At 51.0% G+C, this 27,213-nt stretch overlaps 1 protein-coding gene across 1 annotated transcript in view; it reads right to left on the bottom strand.

Moving 5' to 3' along the window:
* GLI2 (GLI family zinc finger 2) overlaps positions 1-27,213 on the bottom strand; it is a 205,291-nt gene that overhangs the window by 34,632 nt on the left and 143,446 nt on the right. Inside the window, exons 5-9 of the mRNA XM_068246150.1 lie at positions 23,200-23,391; positions 6,526-6,727; positions 5,183-5,390; positions 4,214-4,327; positions 982-1,113 (exon numbers count right to left, since the gene is read on the bottom strand). Of these exons, the coding sequence (XP_068102251.1) occupies positions 982-1,113; positions 4,214-4,327; positions 5,183-5,390; positions 6,526-6,727; positions 23,200-23,391 (848 nt within the window). The remainder of the gene's footprint in view (positions 1-981; positions 1,114-4,213; positions 4,328-5,182; positions 5,391-6,525; positions 6,728-23,199; positions 23,392-27,213) is intronic.

Raw genomic sequence — 27,213 nt, 5'->3', positions numbered from 1 at the left:
TGGACGATCGGTCTGGCGTATCGGTAGCTGGGCAGCGCTTAGGGGGTCAATGTACACGCACTTGTTTATCAGTGGAGGCAATAATCATTGGCTGCCTCAGCTGACTTTAATCTAGCGTGTCTCCAGGGCTAAAGAGTGACGGATTTCAGGGCACAGACAGCTCTGTGATCAGATGACGTCCTGCAGCTCTGGCGGGCTGCTGCTGGTGTCTGGGCTCCTGGCCGGGACTTGTGCATAGGCTGAACAGACAGGAGAAGCTCTGGTAAGATCTGGGAGATGTCTGGCTCTGAGGTTGTATTCGCCCCCCATATGTAGAATGAGCCCCTCTGGAGCTGCGTTTACTCTGGGGTTGGATCCCCCCCCCCGGTGTGTGTAGAATAACCCCCCCCTTCCGGAGCTGTGTCTGCCCCCCCCCGTGTGTGTAGAATGACCCCCCTCCGGAGCTGCGTCTGTCCCCCCCCTGTGTGTGTAGAATGACCCCCCCCCTCCGGAGCTGCATCTGCCCCCCCCCCCCTCTGTGTGTGTAGAATGACCCCGCTCCGGAGGTGCGTCTGGCCCCCCCTCTGTGTGTGTAGAATGACCCCGCTCCGGAGGTGCGTCTGGCCCCCCCTCTGTGTGTGTAGAATGACCCCGCTCCGGAGCTGCGTCTGGCCCCCCCTCCGGAGGTGCGTCTCCCCCCCCTGTGTGAGTGTAAAATGACCCCCCTCCGGAGCTGCGTCTGGCCCCCCCCTCTGTGTGTGTAGAATGACCCCCCTCCGGAGCTGCGTCTGGCCCCCCCCTCTGTGTGTGTAGAATGACCCCCCCTCCGGAGCGGCGCACAGCGGCCTGTAAACACGCGGGCAGACATAACAAGCTCTGTGTTTCGGTGCCAGCGCAGCTCAGCAGAGGTGTCTTGGCAGCGGAGCAGCTGGGGACGGGCAGAAGTCGTAAATAACGTTGGCGTGAATGGCGGGATTCACGGGCTGACAGCGGCGGACTCACGTGGACGAGCTGCTCCTGCGTGTCGTACTCTTTGCTGCAATTGTCCCAGTGACAGTTGGTCTCATAGATGACCTCCGCTTCCTGCTTGCATTCCTCTCTGTCCAGGTCCTCTTTCAGATCCGTCAGATGCTCCTGCGGGAACAATGGACACAGTCAGACCCAGGTGGCCCTGTGAGAAACGGCCAGAGCCATTCCTCAGCACAAGACTAAATCACTGCATGTAAATTGCTTTTCACACGGAAATGCGCGACTGACCGAAATCCTGACGCAGACCGATTAACCGGCAGCTGAAAAATGTATACAACGATAATTAAAGCTACCCATACATTAATCAATTCTCCATCGAGTGATTAAGGGTGCGTACACACATCTTATTTGGTGCCAATTTAACCACCTCCATATACCATAAGGGCCAACAGATTTTCAATGCTGTGAATGGATTGTGTAGATAAGTTCTTAAACTACATGGAAGTGGTAACATTGGCCAATCAAAATTGTATGTATGTATGCACCTTAAGCATTCAACTTTATTGGGTGATCGACAACAGTGTGGTCAATCATGAGTGAAACAACCAGTGATCTACACACTGCAAGCAAGAACCCAGCGATTCTTCTTCACTAATCGATCTGAACAAGGTTGTGCCTCTCTGCTCTGACACCAAAAATCGATTCTGCATTGACCGAGATCATGTGAACAGCAGCCGATTCCCTTACGACCGCTTAATGTTTCCATCCTGCCCAATCGACTAAATTGGTCGATACGGGTAGATGGCCAATTTCCATTGATCGAGCAGAATGGAATATAATAGATTATCTGATAAAATGATCGAGCAGAATGGTTGATTGCACATGAAAATGAAGTCATGTATGGGAACCTTAACAAGCGGATGGATTCTATTTAGTTGCAGTACCGGTTCCTTGTTCTGAGCGATTGCATTTTAGAGTTTCCCATTTAAATGTCCGTAATTCTATCTTGCATGCAAATTGTATGCAGACTGTAATTGAACCAACCTGAGGCCTTTTCAGCCCCTCCCCCGAATCTGTATTCTCGGGTCTCTCTATTGTGTCGCTGTCCCCCTCAGAAAGATCAATGACTAGACTAGTCGCGGCCTACTGGTATGTTCTGTGCATGCGCTGTCCCTGAAGACTTGTAACTGCACATAACGCAGAGTGCTCCAGGCCACTGTACTTGCGCAGAAGCTCATGACTAGTTTAGTCTGGGATATTTCGCAGAGGGGCAGCAGTGGACTGGAGAGGTCCAGGAGGACTCTGAGGGATTTGAATAAGGCACCAAATCCACCCAGCACTCAATAGCATCACCCAGGAAGTGGAGGTTGGGGATAGCAAATCACTGCATGATCATAAACCCAGCTGAGTGATAGAAAAGGGATAAAAGCTTTGATGTGCTATACGTAACCTGTGTGACCCGGAAAAGGTGAATAAACATAATAGGAGAATTTTTGTTTATAACTTTCTAGAACTCTCATCTGTTTATTCGCTTCCGGACGGCGGTAGTTGAAATGTCCAGAAGCTGAAATCTATGCCCTGTTTGTGGCTGTGGATTCCTGTCAGGGAGAAGATTTCAACATGCATTCCCCATGTTTTCCATTCTCGTCACCAGCAGGTGCAGTAGCGGCTTTCCCCTCAGGCTCCGGAGTATATAGCTGGCCCCGAGTGGGTCCGGTCTTAAGGTGCGTCCACACATGCGACTATAGTCGTTTGAAACGATCGTTCCCCGATCCTTTCAAACGACGATCATTTGAAAAAAAGCAGCCAACGACCATGAAGTCTAACGACGGACGAGCTAGATCGTTCAAAACGAATGATCTAGCTTGGCGGATTTTTCCCAACGACGATCGTTTGCAAAAGTAGTACATCGTTGGAAACGGTCGTTCGTACTAGGCTTGACATGCGCATTTCACTATTTCTCCATGGAACTTTTCATTTTTATGCGCAAGCGCAATAGTTGCTTTACGTGATGTAACGTTCGTTCTAACAATCAGATCGTTACACACCTTTAAAAACTAACTTTACTTAGGTCGTTCTTTCCTCAATTAAAAGTTTGTTCGCCGTTCACAACGAACGATCGTTGTCGCATGTGTACGTAGCATTCCTGTGCAGGCTCAGAGCGAACCCGATTGGGCACAGCAATATCCACTGGAAATTATGTATATCTACTGCGCCGGCTGCAGTTATATTCTTTGTTTTTTCCCCGGGTCCCAGCGGCGGAAGGGGTCTTTAGGATTCAGAGGCTGCCCACCTCCCAAGGTTGAGTACTCCATATGGGAGGTTTTTTATTAACGGTGCAATTTTAGCGAATGAACGACCTTCCAATCTGTAAATTGGGATCGGTCTGGAGAGAGTTGATGGTGCCAATCAACAACAATCTTTTTATAGATCGATTCTATTTTCTTCTGTGGTCTTGCTATCAGACAAGGACACTGCTCTGCCCCCCATTGTCTCTTAGCATGCCTTAAGGCCACATACACACATCAGACCACAGTCTTTGGAAAATGAAAGATCACAGACCAATTTTACCCCCTTCCATGTAGTATGAGAGCCATACTCTACACAGTCTATTCTATGGAGCTGAACTCCCCATCAGACAGAAATCTTTGCAAGATGCTGCACACACAGATGCTGTACACATTCAACAGATCAGTATCTGCAAAAGATCTGTTCCTGCAAAAGATCCGTTCCTGCAAAATGCATTCATAGTCTATGAGATCTGCAGATCCTCATACACACCTTGTTTAACAGACATTCATCTGCAGATCAGATCCACCAGGATGGATCTTCAGATCTGCAGAAGATGATTGTCTGATCTGCAGATGAATGTCTGTTAAACAAGGTGTGTATGATGATCTGCAGATCTCATAGACTATGAATGCAATTTGCAGGAACGGATCTTTGGCAGGAACAGATCTTTTGCAGATACTGATCTGTTGCATGTGTGCAGCATCTGTGTGTGCAGCATCCTGCAAAGATTTCTGTCTGATGGGGAGTTCAGCTCAATAGAATAGACTGTGTAGGAATGGCTCTCATGCTACATGGAAGGGGGTAAAATTGGTCTGTGATCTTTCATTTTCCAAAGACTATGGTCTAATGTGTGTATGAGCCTTAAGTCTCTCCCCAGCCTGCAGGACGATTAGAAGCCTATTATCCATTAAGGTTGTGAAACCCTCTTTTGCTGTCCCTACATGCTGGTCTGCTTCCCCCATCGCTTGCTTACCGGCGGGCTGGGCGTGTCCCTGGGCGGTCCCTCATCCTCCGTCTTCACCTTACTGCGCTTGCTGATGACTTGATTGACTGTGCTGCTCACCGTCGACTCGTTGTTCTGTTTGTTCTGCAAAATGCGACAAAAATTCCAATCAATCCACCAACATAAAGTGACGTCCCCAAAACAACATCTGTGTGGCCAGATTTGTATCAGAAGGTTCCCAACAAACTGCGACTTTCACCCTTGCCAACCGGCCGTCAAGCGTGGAGATATATATTCCTTGCTGCAGTATGAGAGATGCTATACTGTGTGATAGTCGTGGATAATACAGGTGATCTTATTATCTAGTGTATTGTCTTTATCAGGAGACTGTGAACTGGTTTGGGGGAGGGACTTTTGAACAACAGCTATTGCTTGTAGTGCAGGGACTGAATGGAGGGGAGGAGCCACATCTGCTCCCTGAGACAGACATCTCCTAGAACAGAATGAAAGCGGACCTGAACTCAGAACTGCTTCTCAGCTCTAAAAGATAGGCAGCAGCATAGTAACCTTTAAAGAAAAACATTTCTTTGTTACAGCTGATACAAATTCTGCAATAAATCTGCAGTGTGTCTACTTCCTACTTTCATGAAAGCAGACATACCGGGTTAACATCCTGTGTTTACAAATTAGCTGCTCTGCTATGGCAGTGGAGATTCCTGAGCTGACCCAGCTGAGAGATCAATTTACAACTTGTGATTAGTCCCAGATGAGGGGGAATTAAATAGGCTAAACTCTCTAAATACATACAGGGGGCATTTCTCTGTGTTCCTGTCCTGTGCAAGAGTTCAGGTCCACTTTAATGGTTGGCAGCTAGTGGCTTTCATTTGCAGGCACATCTACTTCCTGTGTAAGGGGAGATTTGCGGGGTAAGAGGATTTTTGGAGCATGGGTAGCAGTAAGTCCTGAGCGGTTTCCCCGCTGTGGGCGGCGTTCTCTTACCTGGCTGGCGTTGTTGGCGGTGTTGCCGTTGGCGGCTGGCGCTGATGCCGGGTTGGACAGGCAGAGAGATCCAGGGTGGCGAGATGCGAAGGTGGGTGATGGGTGGATGAGGGGGGCGTGTCCGAAGGTGGAGCTGAGGCTGCGCTGTTGGTTGAGGAGTTGCTGATAGGCCACGGGGTTGATGGGGTGGGGGAAGGTGAACGCTGGGCTGTAACACACAGTTATATACATGTAAAGCTCACGTCATTCTGTACAGTGTGCAGCATGTAGAAGTGAGACTCCTCTGCTGCAAACACAACCCCTCAGATGTACTTCTCTATCTGCTGTGTGTGTGTCATGACGTGCACCTGTGCCCTGCAAACTGCCACAATGGCACCCTCCATATTCCTCTCACTTTAAGCTCCCTCTAAACTCTCTAATGATTTCTTCTATTAATGGGAAAACCATGGTGAGGTGGTCTCTCTAGAATTCACAACTCTACACAGCTGCCACACCCATTAGCAAAAGCTCCCCCTTTCCTGTTGTATTCTTAAACAGGAACTGAAGAGAGAGGTACCAGTTGCCTGGAAGCCCTGCTCATCCTCTGCCTCTAATACTATTAGCCATAGCCCCTGAACAAGCATGCAGCAGATCAGGTGTTTCAGACTTTAAAGTCAGATCTGACAAGACTAGCTGCATGCTTGTTTCTGGTGTTATTCAGATACTACTGCAGAGAAATAGACCAGCAGGGCTGCCAGGCAACTGGTATTGATTAAAAGGAAATAAACATGACAGCCTCCATATACCTCCCCTTTAAGTTGAGATCTCTGCATCCTTGAGTTCCCAGCTCTGCACACCTACTTCAGCCATTACTGAGGGCTTCTCCAGGGTTTGTACCCAGATATGGAGAATGTAGCAGCAAGATGGGGAGGGGTAGAGCCAGCAACTGTAGTGGGGGTTTCTGGCTGTTTTTTGCATGCAATTTTTGAAAAACGGCTCACAAAAGCTTTGCAGTCACTGTGATTGCGATTTTCTAAAACGCATGGCGCCACTGTGTACAGATCATCGCGATTTTCATCACTGTGAACAAGTCCATTGTGATTGTAAAAACGCAGCCAGTGTGTACCGGCCTGTAGCGACTGAACAAGCATGCAGATCAGGTGCTCTGACTGAAGTCAGACTGGATTAGCTGCATGCTTGATCCTGGTGTGATTCAGACACTACTGCAGCCAAAGAGACACCAGCAGGACTGCCGGGCAACTGGTATTGTTAACAGTAAATAAATATGGCAGCCTCCATACCCCTCTCACCTCAGTGTTAGGAGCTCCCCAGAGACCCGGGGACTCACCGTGTGAGGGACTTACCTGATGGCCCCGGCAGATAGGTGGCCGTAGGAGCCGCTGGCGGCGGAACTGCTGCGTGAATTATTGATATACGCCACCAGCGAGTTGGGGGAGGTGCGGATCATGGTCTGCAGGTCGATGCTGGCGTCTGACAGGGGGGAGATGGAGAGCGCTCTCTTCCTGCTCAGCCGCGGGGTCAGGCGGGGGCTGGAGAACCGCGACACTGCAGACGAGAAAGACCAAACATCAAATACTATCTACATTACAGTGCAAGCCGTGCCTGGCAGAGCATTCTGGGACTTGTAGTTGCACAGAACACAAAGCTGCCATAAGCTGAGTCTACTTATATGAGTCACTTAAAGAGGAACTCCACATTCCATACACAGTCTAATTAAATTCACTTTAAGAGCCTTAAATTTAAAAAAAAAATCATTTAAATTTAATTTATATTGCAGATAGGACTTAGTTGACAGGACTAAAGATGTCTCCACCAGTGATAAATATCAGAATGTAAACCGGGGAGAGGAGTGGGCTAACACTGCCTAAATAATCTGTAAGGCCTTACAGATTATTTAGGCAGTGTTAGCCCACTCCTCTTATTATTATTATTTTATGTTGAGTCTGGCTGTAGATTTCTTCTGCTCTAAGGCCTGGTGCACACCAAAAAACGCTAGCAGATCCGCAAAATGCTAGCAGATTTTGAAACGCTTTTTCTTCTTTTTCTGTAGCGTTTCAGCTAGCATTTTGCGGTTTTGTGAAGCGTTTTTGGTGTAGTAGATTTCATATATTGTTACAGTAAAGCTGTTACTGAACAGCTACTGTAACAAAAAACGCCTGCAAACCGCTCTGAAGTGCCGTTTTTCAGAGCGGTTTGCGTTTTTCCTATACTTAATATTGAGGCAGAAACGCATCCGCAATCCAAAATCTGCAGCAGCCCGGGAGTATGCGTTTCTGCAAAACGCCTCCCGCTCTGGTGTGCACCAGCCCATTGAAATACATTACCCTAGCGGATCCGCACCCGCAAGCGGATCGCAAACCGCAGCAAAACCGCTCTGGTGTCCACTAGGCCTAAATTAATATTGTAAAAACAAGACATTTTATTCAGTACGTAATTTTCACTACAGTTCCTCTTTAAGGCTACAAGACATTGCGTTAGGTGCTACGTTAAGGTCGCATAACGTGCACCTAACGCAACGCATGGTGGTGGTGGCAGAGGACGTTAGCAAAGAGCCTCGTTAAGCGGCTCTTTGATGCGTCCGTAATGCGTACTATAGTACACATGCGCTGGTGGAGACCACGTGAGCGGAACACTCCGCATCACGTGGTCCCGCCAGTGACGTCAGCACAGTGCAGTGAATATTAATTAGCCATGTGGCTAATTAGCCATTGCTGTTACACTACCGTGCGCCTGTAACGTCTCACTGTGAAAGCAGCCTAAAAGTGAACCTTATCTGAGTTAAGGCTGCTTTCACAGTAAGACGTTACAGGCGCACGTTAGTGCAGCCTGTAACGCTCCCCAACGCATAGCAATGTAACTGCAATGGGCTGTTCACAGTGCCCACGTTGCGTTACATTGTAACGCTGCACGTCAATCTAGATTGCAGCATGCTACGGCGTTAGAGCGGCTTTGCCGCGTTAGCCTGCTTGCACAGGCGCAGTGATTAGCCACATGGCTAATTAATATTCACTGCACTGTGCTGACGTCACTGGCGGGACCACGTGATGCGGAGTGTTCCGCTCACGTGGTCTCCACCAGCGCATGCGTACTATAGTACGCATTACGGACGCATCAAAGAGCCGCTTAACGAGGCTCTTTGCTAACGTCCTCTGCCACCACCACCATGCGTTGCGTTAGGTGCACGTTATGCGACCTTAACGTAGCACCTAACGCAACATCTTAGTGTGTAAGTAGCCTTAAAGAAAAAAGTTTCACTTCCCTGGGGTTTCCTCAAGACCTCTGCTGCCCTCGCCGCTCTTCAACAATGCTCCAGTGCCCCGCCGTGGCTTCGTTGAGTTTTCGGCCGACTGAGAGCCGGCGGGCCACTGCGCCTGCGCGGCCTGGCTACGCGCATCCTTGTTTGCGTTCCCGTCGTCAAGAGTGTCATGCGCAGTACAAGGTTTTAGCTTACTGCGCATGATGGTTTTGACGGGGAGAATGCAAACAAGGATGCGCGAGGGCTGCGCAGGTGCAGTGGCCTGCCGCCTCTCCGTCACCCGAAAACTATACTAGGCCGCGGCGGGGGGACCGGAGCCTCCAGGAGCGGTGAGGGAGCAGGATGGCTGCAGGGGGCTTGGGGAAGGCCCAGATAAGTGTAACCTTTTCTTTAAAACTACTTTAAAGTGTACCTGAGGCAATAGGTGACATGATGAGATAAACATGTATATGTACTGTGCCAAAAATATTGATAACCAGGCTGTTTTACTTGATTTATTGTGCTGCCTGAAAGAGTTATTTTCTAGGCATGGAAGTGACAGCTTCTGTCTGGTCAGGAATATAGTACACATCACTGATACAAGCTAATTACAGCCATAAAAGTTTTCCTGGCAGAATACAACTTCAGAGGGCAGGGAGAGATAAAATACATGAACTGTTTGCCTTTTTCTAACTCTGGGACAATTAACCTCCCTGGCGGTAAGCTAAGCCGCCGCGGAGGATTGCTCAGGCCCCGGTGGGCCGATTTGCACACTTTTTTTGTTGTTGCACGCAGCTGGCACTTTGCTAGCTGTGTGCATAACTCGATCGCCGCCGCCGCTCGCCGATACCCGCCGCGTTAGAGGGCCCCCCGACCCCGTGCGCAGCCTGGCCAATCAGTGCCAGGCAGCGCTGAGGGGTGGATCGGGACTCCCTCTGACGTCACAACGTCGATGACGACGTCATCCCGATTGTCGACGGGGGAAGCCAAACAGGAAATCCCATTCTGAAGGGATTTCCTGTTTGCTCTGATCGCCGGAGGCGATCGGAGGGGGTGGGGGGATGCCGCTGCACAGCGGCTATCATGTAGCTAGCGCTAGGCTAGCTACATGATTAAAAAAAATTTTTTAATTTTAAAGTGCTGCGCTGCCCCCTGGCTGTTTTAATAGACCACCAGTGAGGTTAATAGGCTGCCACTGATTAGAGATAGTAAAACATTCAACCTACTTTGTAAATGTTTAAATCTAAAAGAAAATCTGGGATACTTAAAAAAGTCATTTTTTTGGAGTAGGAGGATAAATATAATTGTTTATCTCTCAGTTTATTTTCACCTGGGGTGATTTGTGATCTCCTGGTGATGTCATCCTTCTCCTTCTATTGCAGTATACTAGCAGCAGGGCTATTAGGAGACAGGACTACACTTGACATCAAACTGACAACAACATGAAACTTGCATATTTTGCTTTGGCTGAAGCAATACGTGGTTAATCAGAACTTTCTTCCAGACTCACGCAGCCAGATAATGCTGACACAGGTCCTGTGAGCCGTTTGTAGTGACAGGTCCCCTTGAATGCCCATAAGGCCCGCAGTGCGTCCGCAGATCGGCCGTGACAATGGCAGCCGGCTGACGGAGGGACTCCGCTGCTTTCTCAGCACGTAATATACGCGAGGAAATCGGTAGCAGCGGCTATAATTACCCCTCTCGGCATGAAAAATGACACCAGATTTATAGGCAGGAACCATTTCAGCGTACCCTCCCCGCCTGCGCGCCATTCGCTGGCGAAAGCAGGACAACGCTGTCAGCCATATTTATCTCTGTTAGGCGCCCACCTCTGGGGAGGCCTGTTTATTAATGCGCCACTTCCCCTGATAAATTATTAAACACAGAGAAAAACTTTGGACTCATTTTTCTCCCCTTGTTTGCTGTGATTTATGTCGCCTCTGAGCATTCGCAGAACAGGCCCATTAATATGTACAGGAAGTGCTGAGAGATGCAACCGCGCTGGCCTGCTCCGGACACTAGAGGGCGCATCGGTGCTCTGTAACTACAGGCCACACTGTTCTGTGATCTGAGGACCAGGCTTAAAGGGCATCTGAAGTGAGAGGGATAGGGGGACTGCCATATTTATTTCCGGTTAAACAATATTAGCTACCTGGCTATCCTGCTGATCTATTTGGCTGCAGTAGTGTCCGGAATAACACCAGAAACAAGCATGCAGCTAATCCACTCAGATCTGACAATAATGTCAGAAGCACCTGATCTGCTGCATGCTTGTTCAGGGGCTATGGCTAAAAGTATTAGAGGCAGAGGATCAGCAGGGCTGCCAGGCAGATGGTACTGTTTATAAGGAAATACTTATGGCATCTTCCATACCCCTTTCATTCCAGTTGTCCTCCAGGTGCTGAGAATTCATTGCTATTTATTGTTAATAAACATGCACTGCTGTATGTTTCTTCTCTGCATGGTAGAGTTTTGACTGAGCGTGCGGAGATCACGGCCATCCAATACAGGCTTTCGTCCTTTGCATACAGAGATTCCTCCAGATGAAACGTTTAATGATATCATGCTCTACAGACGATGAGACCCCCAAGTTCTTTGCCCTCTTATTCCGAGGAATGTTCTCCTGAAACTGTGTCCCTGATAGTCCATCCTGCAAGAAGTGGCTGGGGTCTGGGCTCCTGACCAGGTGCATAAAGAGTGTGTCACCTGACTAGCCAATCACGGCGCTTTACACAGACAGAAATGAGTTCTGTATCTGAGTGCTGCAGGGCTGGGGGAATCTCCTGCCTGCTTTAATGGAGAATTCTAATAGGTGGCCATATCAGGTTGCTTCTTGTTCTGCCACTGCTCTCACTAAGTATAATCTATTACAGCGGACCTGAACTCAGAACTTACTCTTTGCTCTAAACGATAACAGCAATAAACATTTATTTGTTACAGCTGGTTCAAATCCTGAAATAAATCTGCAGTGTATCTACTTCCTGCTTTCATTGAAGCAGACATATGGTTAGCATCCTGTGTTTACTAATTAGGTCTCTGCCATGGCAGGAGCTGACAAAGCTGAGAGATCAAATTACAACTTGTGATTAGTCACAGATGAGAGGGAATTAGACAGGCTAATCTCTCTAAATACATACAGGGTGCCTTTCTCTAAGTTTTCCTCCACACTGTCCTGTGCAAGAGTTCAGGTCCACTTTAACACTTCTGATTTCCTTCATTCTAGCTGCACAGCTCCTCATATTCTGATTTCTCCCGCATAAGCCTGACTGTCAGAGGCACATTGTGTGTGCTTCTGCAGGAAGGTTTGTTGGTCCTGTGAGCTTTATCAGGGTCCAGGATGGAAATACTGGCGGGGTTCCTCAGAGGAGTATAATGGCCTTTTCTGCAGGGATGGCGAGGGGAAGACAAACACAGACGCACACGCTGCTCCTTTAACAGTTCTCAGTGTTCCTCTCATAATTTCTGGACCCGACTTCAAACGTCCTGTAAACACCTCGGCCTGTCAGGACAGTTTACAGATTGGCTGAGATCTGCGTCTGTGCGCCGCGTCCACAAACACGGACCGTCCTGGCGGAGGCAGCGAACGCCGGGGGGATCCCAGAGCCGGACGCTGGGGGAATACAAATAACTAACTCTCCCAAATATTATTATTATTGTGTATTTATATAACTGTCACTTCTGGGACTTGTAGTTCATGTATAATAACACATTTGCCTTGGAGTCTCTATGAATTGCTGCAGCAGCATTCTATCAGATGGATAGTAATAGTAAGCATGCTATCAGAGGGATAGTAAGCCATGGAAGATGTGGGCAATAAACTGTATGTTAACTTTATGAACATGATTGCAGGTTAGAAATTGATCAATCCAACGCTGCAGCTTCATTTGAATGGTCCATTTCTAGGCTGCATACATTTAAAATAGATATTTTGTGCAGTGTGGCAGTGATGTGCAGGGTTGTGCAGTGTGGCAGTGATGTGCGGGGTTGTGCAGTGTGGCAGTGATGTGCGGGGTTGTGCAGTGTGGCAGTGATGAGCGGGGTTGCGCAGTGTGGCAGTGATGTGCGGTGTTGTGCAGTGTGGCAGTGATGTGCGGGGTTGCGCAGTGTGGCAGTGATGAGCGGGGTTGTGCAGTGTGGCAGTGATGTGCGGGGTTGTGCAGTGTGGCAGTGATGTGCGGGGTTGTGCAGTGTGGCAGTGATGAGCGGGGTTGCGCAGTGTGGCAGTGATGTGCGGTGTTGAGCAGTGTGGCAGTGATGTGCGGGGTTGCGCATTGTGGCAGTGATGAGCGGGGTTGAGCAGTGTGGCAGTGATGTGCGGGTTGCGCAGTGTGGCAGTGATGAGCGGGGTTGCGCAGTGTGGCAGTGATGAGCTGAGTTGCGCAGTGTGGCAGTGATGTGCGGGGTTGTGCAGTGTGGCACTGATGAGTGGGGTTGCGCAGTGTGGCAGTGATGTGCAGGGTTGCGCAGTGTGGCAGTGATGTGCAGGGTTGCGCAGTGTGGCAGTGATGTGCGGGGTTGTGCAGTGTGGCAGTGATGTGCAGGGTTGCACAGTGTGGCACTGATGAGCGGGGTTGCGCAGTGTGGCACTGATGAGCGGGGTTGCGCAGTGTGGCACTGATGAGTGGGGTTGCGCAGTGTGGCAGTGATGTGCAGGGTTGCGCAGTGTGGCACTGATGAGTGGGGTTGCGCAGTGTGGCACTGATGAGCGGGGTTGCGCAGTGTGGCACTGATGAGTGGGGTTGCGCAGTGTGGCAGTGATGTGCAGGGTTGCGCAGTGTGGCAGTGATGTGCGGGGTTGTGCAGTGTGGCAGTGATGTGCGGGATTGTGCAGTGTGGCAGTGATGAGTGGGGTTGTGCAGTGTGGCAGTGATGTGCGGGGTTGTGCAGTGTGGCAGTGATGAGTGGGGTTGCGCAGTGTGGCAGTGATGTGCAGGGTTGCGCAGTGTGGCAGTGATGAGCAGAGTTGTGTAGTGTGGCACTGATGAGTGGGGTGGCAGTGATGTGCGGGGTTGTGTAGTGTGGCAGTGATGTGTGGGGTTGTGTAGTGTGGCAGTGATGAGTGGGGTTGCGCAGTGTGGCACTGATGAGTGGGGTTGCGCAGTGTGGCACGGATGAGCGGGGTTGCGCAGTGTGGCACGGATGTGCAGGGTTGCGCAGTGTGGCACTGATGAGTGGGGTTGCGCAGTGTGGCACTGATGAGTGGGGTTGCGCAGTGTGGCACTGATGAGCGGGGTTGCGCAGTGTGGCACTGATGAGCGGGGTTGCGCAGTGTGGCACTGATGAGTGGGGTTGCGCAGTGTGGCACTGATGTGCAGGGTTGCGCAGTGTGGCAGTGATGAGCGGGGTTGTGCAGTGTGGCAGTGATGTGCGGGGTTGTGCAGTGTGGCAGTGATGAGTGGGGTTGTGCAGTGTGGCAGTGATGTGCGGGGTTGTGCAGTGTGGCAGTGATGAGTGGGGTTGCGCAGTGTGGCAGTGATGTGCGGGGTTGCGCAGTGTGGCAGTGATGTGCGGGGTTGCGCAGTGTGGCAGTGATGAGCAGAGTTGCGCAGTGTGGCACTGATGAGTGGGGTTGTGCAGTGTGGCAGTGATGTGCGGGGTTGTGCAGTGTGGCAGTGATGAGTGGGGTTGCGCAGTGTGGCACTGATGAGTGGGGTTGCGCAGTGTGGCAGTGATGAGCAGAGTTGCGCAGTGTGGCAGTGATGTGTGGGGTTGTGTAGTGTGGCAGTGATGAGTGGGGTTGCGCAGTGTGGCAGTGATGAGTGGGGTTGCGCAGTGTGGCACTGATGAGCGGGGTTGTGCAGTGTGGCAGTGATGAGCAGAGTTGCGCAGTGTGGCAGTGATGAGTGGGGTTGTGCAGTGTAGCAGTGATGTGCGGGGTTGTGCAGTGTGGCAGTGATGTGCGGGGTTGTGCAGTGTGGCAGTGATGTGCGGGGTTGCGCAGTGTGGCAGTGATGTTTGAGGCTGTGTAGTGTGGCAGTGATGAGCTGAGTTGCGCTGCGTGGCAGTGATGAGCGGGGTTGTGCAGTGTGGCAGTGATGAGCGGGTTGTGCAGTGTAGCAGTGATGTGCGGAGTTGTGCAGTGTGGCAGTGATGTGCGGGGTTGTGCAGTGTGGCAGTGATGTGCGGGGTTGCGCAGTGTGGCAGTGATGTTTGAGGCTGTGTAGTGTGGCAGTGATGAGCTGAGTTGCGCTGCGTGGCAGTGATGTGCGGGTTGTGCAGTGTGGCAGTGATGAGCAGAGTTGCGCAGTGTGGCAGTGATGAGCAGAGTTGCGCAGTGTGGCAGTGATGTGCGGTGTTGTGCAGTGTGGCAGTGATGTGCAGGGTTGTGCAGTGTGGCAGTGATGTGCGGGGTTGTGCAGTGTGGCAGTGATGTGCGGGGTTGCGCAGTGTGGCAGTGATGTTTGAGGCTGTGTAGTGTGGCAGTGATGAGCTGAGTTGCGCAGTGTGGCAGTGATGAGCGGGGTTGTGCAGTGTGGCAGTGATGAGCGGGGTTGTGCAGTGTAGCAGTGATGTGCGGGGTTGTGCAGTGTGGCAGTGATGTGCGGTGTTGTGCAGTGTGGCAGTGATGTGCGGGGTTGTGCAGTGTGGCAGTGATGTGCGGGGTTGTGCAGTGTGGCAATGATGTGCAGGGTTGCGCAGTGTGGCTGTGATGTGCGGGGTTGTGCAGTGTGGCAGTGATGAGCAGAGTTGCGCAGTGTGGCAGTGATGTGCGGGGTTGTGCAGTGTGGCAGTGATGTGCGGGGTTGTGCAGTGTGGCAGTGATGTGCAGGGTTGTGCAGTGTGGCAGTGATGTGCAGGGTTGTGCAGTGTGGCAGTGATGTGCGGGGTTGCGCAGTGTGGCAGTGATGTTTGAGGCTGTGTAGTGTGGCAGTGATGAGCTGAGTTGCGCTGCGTGGCAGTGATGAGCAGAGTTGCGCAGTGTGGCACTGATGTGCGGTGTTGTGCAGTGTGGCAGTGATGTGCAGGGTTGTGCAGTGTGGCAGTGATGTGCGGGGTTGTGCAGTGTGGCAGTGCTGTGCGGGGTTGCGCAGTGTGGAAGTGATCAGTAGAGTTGCGTAGTGTGGCAGTGATGTGCAGGGTTGCGCAGTGTGGCAGTGATGAGCGGGGTTGCGCAGTGTGGCAGTGATGTGCAGTGTTGTGCAGTGTGGCAGTGATGTGCGGGGTTGTGCAGTGTGGCAGTGATGTGCGGGGTTGTGCAGTGTGGCAGTGATGTGCGGGGTTGTGCAGTGTGGCAGTGATGTGCGGGGTTGTGCAGTGTGGCAGTGATGTGCGGGGTTGTGCAGTGTGGCAGTGATGTGCGGTGTTGCGCAGTGTGGCAGTGATGTGCGGTGTTGCGCAGTGTGGCAGTGATGTGCGGTGTTGCGCAGTGTGGCAGTGATGTGCGGTGTTGTGCAGTGTGGCAGTGATGTGCGGGGTTGTGCAGTGTGGCAGTGATGTGCGGGGTTGTGCAGTGTGGCAGTGATGTGCGGGGTTGTGCAGTGTGGCAGTGATGAGCGGGGTTGCGCAGTGTGGCAGTGATGTGCGGGGTTGTGCAGTGTGGCAGTGATGTGCGGGGTTGTGCAGTGTGGCAGTGATGTGCAGGGTTGTGCAGTGTGGCAGTGATGAGTGGGGTTGCGCAGTGTAGCAGTGATGTGCGGGGTTGTGCAGTGTGGCAGTGATGTGCGGGGTTGTGCAGTGTGGCAGTAATGTGCGGGGTTGCGCAGTGTGGCAGTGATGTTTGAGGCTGTGTAGTGTGGCAGTGATGAGCTGAGTTGCGCTGCGTGGCAGTGATGTGCGGGTTGTGCAGTGTGGCAGTGATGAGCAGAGTTGCGCAGTGTGGCAGTGATGTGCGGGGTTGCGCAGTGTGGCAGTGATGTGCGGGGTTGTGCAGTGTGGCAGTGATGTGCAGGGTTGCGCAGTGTGGCAGTGATGTACGGGGTTGTGCAGTGTGGCAGTGATGTGCGGTGTTGTGCAGTGTGGCAGTGATGTGCGGTGTTGTGCAGTGTGGCAGTGATGTGCGGTGTTGTGCAGTGTGGCAGTGATGAGCAGAGTTGCACAGTGTGGCAGTGATGTGCGGGGTTGCGCAGTGTGGCAGTGATGTGCGGGGTTGGGCAGTGTGGCAGTGATGTGCAGGGTTGCGCAGTGTGGCAGTGTGCGGGGTTGTGCAGTGTGGCAGTGATGTGCGGTGTTGTGCAGTGTGGCAGTGATGTGCAGGGTTGTGCAGTGTGGCAGTGATGTGCAGTGTGGCAGTGATGTGCGGGGTTGTACAGTGTGGCAGTGATGTGCAGGGTTGCGCAGTGTGGCAGTGATGAGCGGGGTTGCGCAGTGTGGCAGTGATGTGCGGTGTTGTGCAGTGTGGCAGTGATGTGCGGGGTTGTGCAGTGTGGCAGTGATGTGCGGGGTTGTGCAGTGTGGCAGTGATGTGCGGGGTTGTGCAGTGTGGCAGTGATGTGCGGGGATGTGTAGTGTGGCAGTGATGAGTGGGGTTGCGCAGTGTGGCAGTGATGAGTGGGGTTGCGCAGTGTGGCACTGATGAGTGGGGTTGCGCAGTGTGGCACTGATGAGCGGGGTTGCGCAGTGTGGCAGTGATGAGCAGAGTTGCGCAGTGTGGCAGTGATGAGTGGGGTTGCGCAGTGTAGCAGTGATGTGCGGGGTTGTGCAGTGTGGCAGTGATGTGCGGGGTTGCGCAGTGTGGCAGTGATGTTTGAGGCTGTGTAGTGTGGCAGTGATGAGCTGAGTTGCGCTGCGTGGCAGTGATGTGCGGGTTGTGCAGTGTGGCAGTGATGAGCAGAGTTGCGCAGTGTGGCAGTGATGTGCGGGTTGTGCAGTGTGGCAGTGATGTGCGGGGTTGTGCAGTGTGGCCGTGATGTGCGGGGTTGTGCAGTGTGGCAGTGATGTGCGGCGTTGTGCAGTGTGGCAGTGATGTGCGGTGTTGTGCAGTGTGGCAGTGATGTGCGTTGTTGTGCAGTGTGGCAGTGATGTGCGGTGTTGTGCAGTGTGGCAGTGATGTGCGGGGTTGCGCAGTGTGGCAGTGATGAGTGGGGTTGCGCAGTGTGGCAGTGTGTGTGGAGTTGCGCAGTGTGGCAGTGATGTGCGGTGTTGTGCAGTGTGGCAGTGATGTGCGGGGTTGCGCAGTGTGGCAGTGATGAGCTGAGTTGCGCAGTGTGGCAGTGATGTGCGGGGTTGCGCAGTGTGGCAGTGATGTGCGGGGTTGTGCAGTGTGGCAGTGATGTGCGGGGTTGCGCAGTGTGGCAGTGATGTGCGGGGTTGCGCAGTGTGGCAGTGATGTGCAGGGTTGCGCAGTGTGGCAGTGATGTGCGGGGTTGCGCAGTGTGGCTGTGATGAGTGGGGTTGCGCAGTGTGGCAGTGATGTGCGGGGTTGCGCAGTGTGGCAGTGATGAGCAGGGTTGTGCAGTGTGGCAGTGATGAGCAGGGTTGCGCAGTGTGGCACTGATGTGCGGGGTTGTGCAGTGTGGCAGTGATGTGCGGGGTTGCGCAGTGTGGCAGTGATGTGCGGGGTTGCGCAGTGTGGCAGTGATGTGCGGGGTTGCGCAATGTGGCAGTGATGTGCGGGGTTGCGCAGTGTGGCAGTGATGAGCAGGGTTGCGCAGTGTGGCAGTGATGAGCAGAGTTGCGCAGTGTGGCAGTGATGTGCAGGGTTGCAGTGATGAGTGGGGTTGTGCAGTGTGGCAGTGATGTGCGGGGTTGTGCAGTGTGGCAGTGATGTGCGGGGTTGTGCAGTGTGGCACTGATGAGCGGGGTTGCGCAGTGTGGCACTGATCAGCGGGGTTGCGCAGTGTGGCACTGATGAGCGGGGTTGCGCAGTGTGGCACTGATGAGCGGGATTGCGCAGTGTGGCAGTGATCAGCAGAGTTGCACAGTGTGGCAGTGATCAGCGGGGTTGCGCAGGGTGGCAGTGATGAGCTGAGTTGTGCAGTGTGGCAGTGATGTGCGGGGTTGCGCAGTGTGGCAGTGATGTGCGGTGTTGCGCAGTGTGACAGTGATGTGTGGGGTTGCGCAGTGTGACAGTGATGAGCTGAGTTGCGCAGTGTGGCAGTGATGTGCGGTGTTGCGCAGTGTGGCAGTGATCAGCAGAGTTGCACAGTGTGGCAGTGATGTGCAGGGTTGCACAGTGTGGCAGTGATGTGCAGGGTTGCGCAGTGTGGCAGTGATGTGCAGGGTTGCGCAGTGTGGCAGTGATGTGCGGGATTGCGCAGTGTGGCAGTGATGTGTGAGGTTGCGCAGTGTGGCAGTGATGTGCGGTGTTGCGCAGTGTGGCAGTGATGTGCGGTGTTGTGCAGTGTGGCAGTGATGTGCGGGGTTGCGCAGTGTGGCAGTGATGTGCGGTGTTGCGCAGTGTGACAGTGATGTGTGGGGTTGCGCAGTGTGACAGTGATGAGCTGAGTTGCGCAGTGTGGCAGTGATGTGGGGTGTTGCGCAGTGTGGCAGTGATCAGCAGAGTTGCACAGTGTGGCAGTGATGTGCAGGGTTGCACAGTGTGGCAGTGATGTGCAGGGTTGCGCAGTGTGGCAGTGATGTGCGGGGTTGCGCAGTGTGGCAGTGATGTGCGGTGTTGTGCAGTGTGGCAGTGATGTGCGGTGTTGTGCAGTGTGGCAGTGATGTGCGGTGTTGCGCAGTGTGGCAGTGATGTGCGGTGTTGCGCAGTGTGGCAGCGATGTGCGAGGTTGCGCAGTGTGGCTGCAGGGTGGGGGTATTGCGCAGTGTGGCAGTATGTGCAGTGTTGCAGTGATGTGCGGTGTTGCGCAGAGTGGCATTGATGAGCGAGTCACATGGCTGGGCGTGTCGCTGCCTGGCTGGGGATCAGATTTGAGGTCAGATGTTTTGCCTCCCGGCTGGATGAGACAGGCTGGGGCAGGTAAGATCTGGGCAGATTAGGAGGATTAGGACAATGGGAAGACATCCGCGGTGAATCCCGACAGCGCAGACGTCTCACACAGCGAGCGACACGGACCGTGAGATCAGATTTTCCATCCGGGGGATTTACAAGGCTAATAACCGCGCTGAGATGTTATTGTACATAAATGATTTATGGGACTTTTGGTGTAAACCGTGGACTATCCTCCTCCTGGCGAGAACGCTGCGCCGACACGTGACGAGTGAGTCAGACAGGTCACCTCAGGCCGCAGGGACTGTCTCCAGGCAAGACAGGCTGAGAAAAGGTGGCCATGCGCTGATCGATTTTTACCACCAATTTTCGGACGATTTTGTCATTTGATTGAATCTGCTAGAAATCAATTCCCTAACATTCCAGCCCGATTATTAGATCAAATTTTTTTTTGTCTAAAACAGATCTGATTGGTCAATCGTACTGGATGGAAGATATCCATTATTCAGTGGTTGGTCGAGAGTGGCAGCAAATCGATGGTGTTGCAATACAATCATGCTGGAATATATTGAAAATCTATGTGCAGTGTGTGGAGAGATTTATTCAGGTATTGATTGGAGAGGGATCGATCTTTTGGCTACATTGAGTTGTGTGTGGCCAGACAAAGGTAGTATCCCTATACTGGTGGTAAAATTGGTCAGTGATTGGCCAATCATAATTGAAAATGTGTACCAGGCTGGTACATACATCCAATTTTGATTGCCCAATTCTATCACTGAGTATGAGGGCCAATGCTATAAAAAAATTGTGTAGCTAAGCTCTCATATTACTTTGAGGTGGTAAAATTGTTCCTTGATTGGTCAATCAAGATTGAAGGAGTGTACCAGGCTGAAGGCTCTTATCTGCACTAGTAAAATATTGACCTTTCCCTAAGGCCTGGTACACACTTTCAATTGTGATTGGCCAATCACTGACCAATCTACCACCTCTATGTAGTAAGAAGGTGGCCACTAACAACACAATTTGCTGAACGATTGTTTACAAACGATTCTTTGTATAACGATTGGAAATGATCGTTTGTGACCACTAATGGAAAAATTGTATCGTTAATGGCCACCTTGAGAGATTACCTACATAATCTGCTTCTAGTATTGAATATCTGTTAGCCCTCGTACTACATGGAGGAGGTGGGCCAATCATAAATCAAAGCGTGTTTCAGGGTTAAATACACACGTGATTTTTGTCACTTGAGAGGATCGTACCTGTTCAGCACCGGGTTTAGCAATAGGCATCATAGGCGTGCTTATAGGTTGCCACTGGTAAAGAGGAGGAGGTTGAGGATTATGGCGATTCCCCCTCCCCCGCCTGCTCTTTTACTTCTTAATGATCCGTTTTTACAAGGACTCCGTATAGAAAACAAAAAAAGCATAATATTTTGTACACATTCAGTTTCAGCTGTTTTAGGGCTCATTCACACTAAGGCGATTAGCGCTAGTGCTATTCTACCTTATGGCAGTGTTCCCACCCCCGCGACTGGCGCAGATTGTGGGCATTTTGCGATTAGCACCAGCATTTTTAGAGTGAATTTGGAGCGATCACAGTATAGTGCTTATACAGCGCTGACCGTGATCGCGCTGAAATCGCGGAAGTGTCCAGGGATTGTTACTGTAGTAATTGTGGTAAAATTACTCGAGCTAAACGCTAGAGTTTTGAGATTTTAGATGTGAACGGGTGTGATAGTTGCTGGTCTGTATCTGCCCCCATCACCAGCGGCGATGACAGCGCTAAACATCGACCTTCCAACAAGTAGCCAGCTCCTGGGGTAACCGTGCGACCCGGAGCAGCCAGCCGCGAGAGCCTGGGGGACATTTATTTGGCGTTTAGCTTTGTTTCACTTATAGGCGGGCGCTCTGATTAAAGCCAGAGGATGATGACAGGGTGACCAGCAGGCTGGTAATCCAATCACTGCTTAAGACAACATGCCAGAGCCCCTCGCCCGGTCAGGGGGTAACCGGACCCCGGAGAAAACATCAGGATACCATTAATGGCCTCCCAAAACAATGCCAAACATTGTGCACCACAGAGGGGGGCGCCGGGGCGTAACTCCGCCTCTGCAGGAAACCCAACGCTCTGACGAGACTTTCTCTAACCAAATCCCTGGCATAACATTTGTCTGAGAGTTAATTGGACGCATTTTCTCCTGACTTTCGAGGAGCTCCGACTCCCGACGGGACTGGCTGGGATTTGTGGGCCGCAGATAAGTGGGTGGAAGGACTGCGCCCTTTCCCTGGGCCAGAAGGCAGAATTCTCGTGTTCGGGGGGAGGAAGGGTTAACAGAGTCGGGGAACGTGTTTGAATCCTGACGTGATGAAAACTCCTCGTTACCTGGAACCTGAGAACCGTCCGGGGATTACACATAATTTAATCAAGAAACTCGATCCGCGGGGAGAAAAATGGCCGTCTGCATCAGGGCTTGTCATCTTAAAACAACACTGAGGCAGAGGCAGAGAAAGCCACACGCTATAGAATCTGCCAGAACACAAAGGTCGCGGGATAATCATCGCGGGAGACGGGATACAGCGTAACGGGCGATAGCGTGACAAGGCAGCGGTACAGAGCGGATCCCCAGAGACGAGGGCGCGACAATCCCCCCAGAATTCTGAGAAACCGCAGGGGAGGAGGCTGCGTCCGTTCCAAAGCGTTTCAGAAACATTCAGAGCCTGAGCCCACTGCTGCATTTTTAAAAACTCATGCGTTTTTCAACTGCGTTTGATGTGTCCTGACGCGTTAAAACGCCTGAAAACGCTTTTCACAAATGCTTAAACAAAAGCATTCGTTTTTAAAAATGCAGCAGTGGGCTCAGGCCGTCAATCATCCTCACCAAATTTATAGATTTCCTTGAAATTAATCAACCCGATCGTTGCTAAAAACGAAATTAAAGACTCGAAGGAGTTCTGTGGGATAAAGTGCTGGGAGTTTTATCCCACATTGACAAGTGCACAATACACACAACATTTATCTCACAAACTATCTCTCCTTAACTATTTCTCACATTATCCATGAAATAACTTTTTAAGACTGGTACACACTTTCAATTATGATTGGCCAATCACTGACCAATTATACCACCTCCATGTAGTATGAGAGTTTAGGCCCATTCACACTTGAGCGTTTTGCCGGCGATTTCAGCAAAACGCTGAAACACTATCGCTTTTCAAAGCGCTAAGGTAATAAAAGTCTATGGGCCCGTTCTCATTTGGGCAATTTGCGCTAATCTCAAACGCATAGCCTGCACCATTTTTAGGCAATTTCCTGGCAATCGCATTTTAGTGCTATAGAAGCGCAAAATGTGATCACTAAAAAAAAAAAAAAAAAAAAAAAAAATCGCCAGGGGTAAATGGTGATTTTTTGGAGGTAATCGCCAAAAACCGCCAGAGCAAAACGCTAGCAAAATTGCTAGCGTTTTGCGATCAGCAAGTGTGAGTGGGCCCTTAATCTTCACAATCTGCTCATAGTATTCAAAATCTGTCGGCTCTCATGTATGGATGACCAATGAGATGCAAATGTTTCTGAGTTCATGCAGATTTATGGAAATTTTTATGCAAATATATGCAGCTTAAAAATGAACCAATCAAGTCCCACCCATGATTAATTGGTCCATTTTAAACTGCATATATTCCTGACCCATCAATAATTTCCAACATGTCTGATCTGCTTATGATTGAGAAAGAGATTGATTTTTGTGCTGTAATACACTCAAAATCGATCTCTTCCTCGATGGGAGGCAGACAGACAAGCTGATTTTCCCATCAGATCGACTGATCGATTGATAATTTCTATGGAAAAACCCAATGCAGTGGAAACAGGACTGTACCATTAGCAGTAGGGGGTGACTGAACCAGATTGCACAAGACATGACACAAACAGAACCAATCACCTCATCAGTCAGCGACCTACCGTCCATAGGCGTCAGATAATCGTGAAGATGGCTCGCGGCTCCCATAGCTCCGCCCTGCAGCAGCAGCTCGCCGTACGGGCTCGGGTGGCTGGCGAGGAGGGTCATCTGGTGGTAGTAATCTGCGGGGCTGACGCCGGGTGGAGGCGGGGCGATCCCAAAGACCCCTCTTTCTTTCAAGTGCTCGTGAGCCACTGTGAGGAGAGAGAGAAGAGGATGTCAAGCTTAGAATCCCTGAACTGTATCTGCTTTAGCAGCTGCTGCCTGGCATTGAGTGATCACCATACTCTGACCATCACTGCTGAGGACTGTTAGGCCTGGAACCCACTGAAATCAGCAAACGCGAAACGCAACCGCTAGCATTTTGTCTGAGCGGTTTGCAAGCGCATTCATGCGCGTTTTCGGTCGCGTTTTGCAACATTGTATTTTTTTCCTCAGCGGGTGCGTAGCGTTTTGCGTTTCGCGTTTTTATCCTGATTGGTCCTGTGAATTATTTTTCATTTTGTTACAGTGTGCTGAACCGCAAAACGCTAGCAAAACCGCTCAGTTTAGGTTTTGCTGAGCGTTTCCGCTAGCGTTTCAATACTTTACATTGAAGCGCTAACGCTCCCAAAATGCTGCACGTCCTGCGTTTGCGTTTCTGGGAAACGCTCCTGTGGAAGTTGCCCCATCCATTAACATTAGCCCAGCGTTTTGGCAAAGCGCTAGCGTATCGCAGCGCTGCCAAAACGCTGCCAAAAGCGCTCCTGTGGGTTCCAGCCCTTAGGGCTTTTGGCAGCACTGAGATACGCTAGCGCTCTGCCAAAACGCTGGGCTAATGTTAATGGATGGGGCAACTTCCACAGGAGCGTTTGCGTTTCCCAGAAACGCAAACGCAGGACGTGCAGCATTTTGGGAGCGTTAGCGCTTCAATGTAAAGTATTGAAACGCTAGCGGAAACGCTCAGCAAAACCTAAACTCACTAACACACTGTAACAAAATGAAAAATAATTCACAGGACCAATCAGGATAAAAACGCAAAACGCTACGCACCCGCTGAGGAAAAAAATAAAAAAAAAATTTACAATGTTGCAAAACGCGACCGAAAACGCGCATGAATGCGCTTGCAAACCGCTCAGACAAAACGCTAGCGGTTGCGTTTCGCGTTTGCTGATTTCAGTGGGTTCCAGGCCTTAGAGTCGGCCTTACCCTCCTGCTACCGCCCACAATGATCACACAGAGAGGACAAGCTACAACAGGATTCTCTGCTGACGACCACTGGGAAATATCTATGAGGCTAGTGAAGGTTCATACCCACGGCAAGATTTTATGAAAGATTTTGTATAACGATTGTTTGTTTCACGCGACATTGTGTAACCATAGTTTCCTAGTGCACTCAGTCATTGGACCTTCAATACAGGCGATTAATGATAAATGATGGATGGACAACAAAGCCAGAATTAGAGCAATTCTAGTAAGCCCAGATGTATGAGAGAAGGGAGAGATCTGTCTCAGGCCCACTAGGAGTGTTTTTCTGAGTGCTTTGTGATGTGAGAAGCAGTTGCTAATGTAATGCTATGGGTGTGATCCCACTGGAGTGATGTGATTTTGTAGAAATCCCCCAGAGCATTGCATTAGACAGAGCTTTTTTAAATCACAAGTGCTTAGAAAAGGCTGCTAGTGGGTTTCGGCCCTCATTGTGTATGTGCTCATTTGCATCTCGTTCTGCAAGACATCGACACATCCACTGCGGGCATTACTACCCCGCTGCCTACTGGGGCTCGTGTCTGGTATGTTAGGGGGCGGAACCTGGAGGGCTCGGAATTCTAACGTTCCACTTTCTTGGAAATCAGACTTGAGCTCTGTACACACACTAGATGATGCTTGGAAAGAGGCGGTCCCTAGATGGTTCCTGGCAGATAATCTAGCCTATGTGCGGTGGCCCCACCCTCAATCACCATTGGTGCGCTGGCGAAAGACCTCATTGGCAAATCATCTAAACCGAAGGCAGACAGTTCAGTTAGAGGTGGAGATCTAGAGATGTATGGGCAGATCAACCAGGAGACAGCAGGAAATCTATCGGGAATTAGTTTAGTGACGCTGCCTGGCCGCGCCACAGATGTAATCTTCCCCCAGGTGCCTGCGCGGTGTACAATCTCACCTGTTCCGTGACTCCCGGCCTCCTCCTGCCTGCCCCGGAGCGCCACCATGTGACGGGTGTATTATATCACACACACACATGCCTGCTGCCACACAGGTGAGTTTTTACAATGCACTGGCACTACATTGGGGGGAACAGCTTACATTTGGGAGGGCAGTGGTTGGGGGTCAGTTGCAATATCAAACACCATTACTGCATCCAATCGAACACTTTTGATGTCGATTTTCCAGCATGTCTGACCGACGCATTTGACTGATTTCTGACAGAAATCGATCAAATCATCGAACGGGCGGACATGGTTCGGCACAGGTTTTCACCCGATTAAATAAAATGATTGAAGCGTATGGCCGATTGGGCCACTAAATCAGTAGATGTTTGGCCACCTTTAGTGGTGTGATCGTCACCATTAATGACTCTGTCCCTCCAGGATGTTCCTCTCGTATTCCCAGTAATAGGCTTGGACCACATGCAGAGCTGGGAGACTCGGAAGGCAGAGACCTCCCCGCTGAACTCCCTGTGAGATCCAGCAGGATGACGCCCCGGTAAGGGTGTGGCAGGTGTAGAGCTGGGAACTCAGGTGTGCAGAGATGTCACCCCCATTGTCCCTGGAAGGTGTAAGGATCTGTCATGCGGTTCACCTCTCCCTTCCCTCTCAGTTTCGGGTGGAGCGGCGTCGTGTAATTGGGGTGAGAGGAGTGCAGTGGTCTCAGGTTTCCTCTCGCTGTGTAAACACCCTCATTACTGTCTGAAGTCCTCTCGGTGACGCTGATGTGACACATATGGAGCTGCTGAACTCCATCCCGGCGTCGCCCCCCCCTGAGACCCCCGCCATGGCCAATTATACAGCCCCTCACAGCTGCAAATCCTCAAAACTACACCCAGAGCCATGGAAGGGATGGCGGGGGGGGGGGGGGGGGGGGGAATGGGTGTCACCATGAGGAAAAATAAATACTGTCAAACTTTGTCCAAATTCATTGCACAGTAGAATGTAGAAGGCTGGGAGGAGGGAGGGGCCAGAGCAGCCCAGAGGTCCGATGCATTACTGATGCTTTACTAATTTTAGCTCATGTGTTAGAATACCAGCATGTCACTCCTATTGCTCACAGTAAAAGCTCAGTGACAGTCACCCGAAACCGTCGCTGGTCATCGTTTAGGATACACCTAAATGAGCAAGCGCTGTATAGACACGCTGCTAGGCAAACTATTGCTGTACAGAAACCCTGGTAGGTGATTGAGTGCTGGGCATACATACTGTCAGGCAAATGAGCGATGTACAGACATGCTGCTTGGCGAGTAAGCACTGTACAGACACACTGCTAGGTGCATAAGAGCCGTAAAGACATGCTGCTAGGCAAATAAGTGCTGTACAGGCACACTGCTAGGCAAACTAGCACTGTGCAGACCTGCTACGAGGCAAAAAAGTGCTGTACAGACACACTGCTAGGCAAATGAGTGCTATAGAGATACACTGCTAGGTGAACAGCGCTGTACAAATACGCAGCTGGTTGAACGTGCACTGTACAGACATGCTGCTAGGTCAGTGATCTGCAAACTTGGCTCTCCAGCTGTTAAGGAACTACAAGTCCCACAATGCATTTCCCTTTATGAAGCATGACTGTGGCTGTCAGACTCCTGCAATACATTGTGGGACTTGTAGTTCCTTAGCAGCTAGAGAGCTAAGTTTGCAGATCACTGTGCTAGGCTAAAGAGCACTGTACAGAGAAGCTGCTGGGCGATATGCGCTGTAAATTTATAAGACTGGATTTTAGCTGCAGAGACTTCATTTTACACATTAAAAAAAGGGTAACAATACAATACTGAAGCCAGAAGGTCACTGTGACAATCAGACAACTTTTATGTGTTAAAAGGGAATAAA

Source organism: Hyperolius riggenbachi, chromosome 7, assembly GCF_040937935.1.
Source record: "Hyperolius riggenbachi isolate aHypRig1 chromosome 7, aHypRig1.pri, whole genome shotgun sequence".
In the NCBI taxonomy this organism is placed as follows: Eukaryota; Metazoa; Chordata; class Amphibia; order Anura; family Hyperoliidae; genus Hyperolius; species Hyperolius riggenbachi.
The sequence above is the reverse complement of the archived record's forward strand: the minus strand, read 5'-3'. Positions and strand labels throughout refer to the sequence as shown.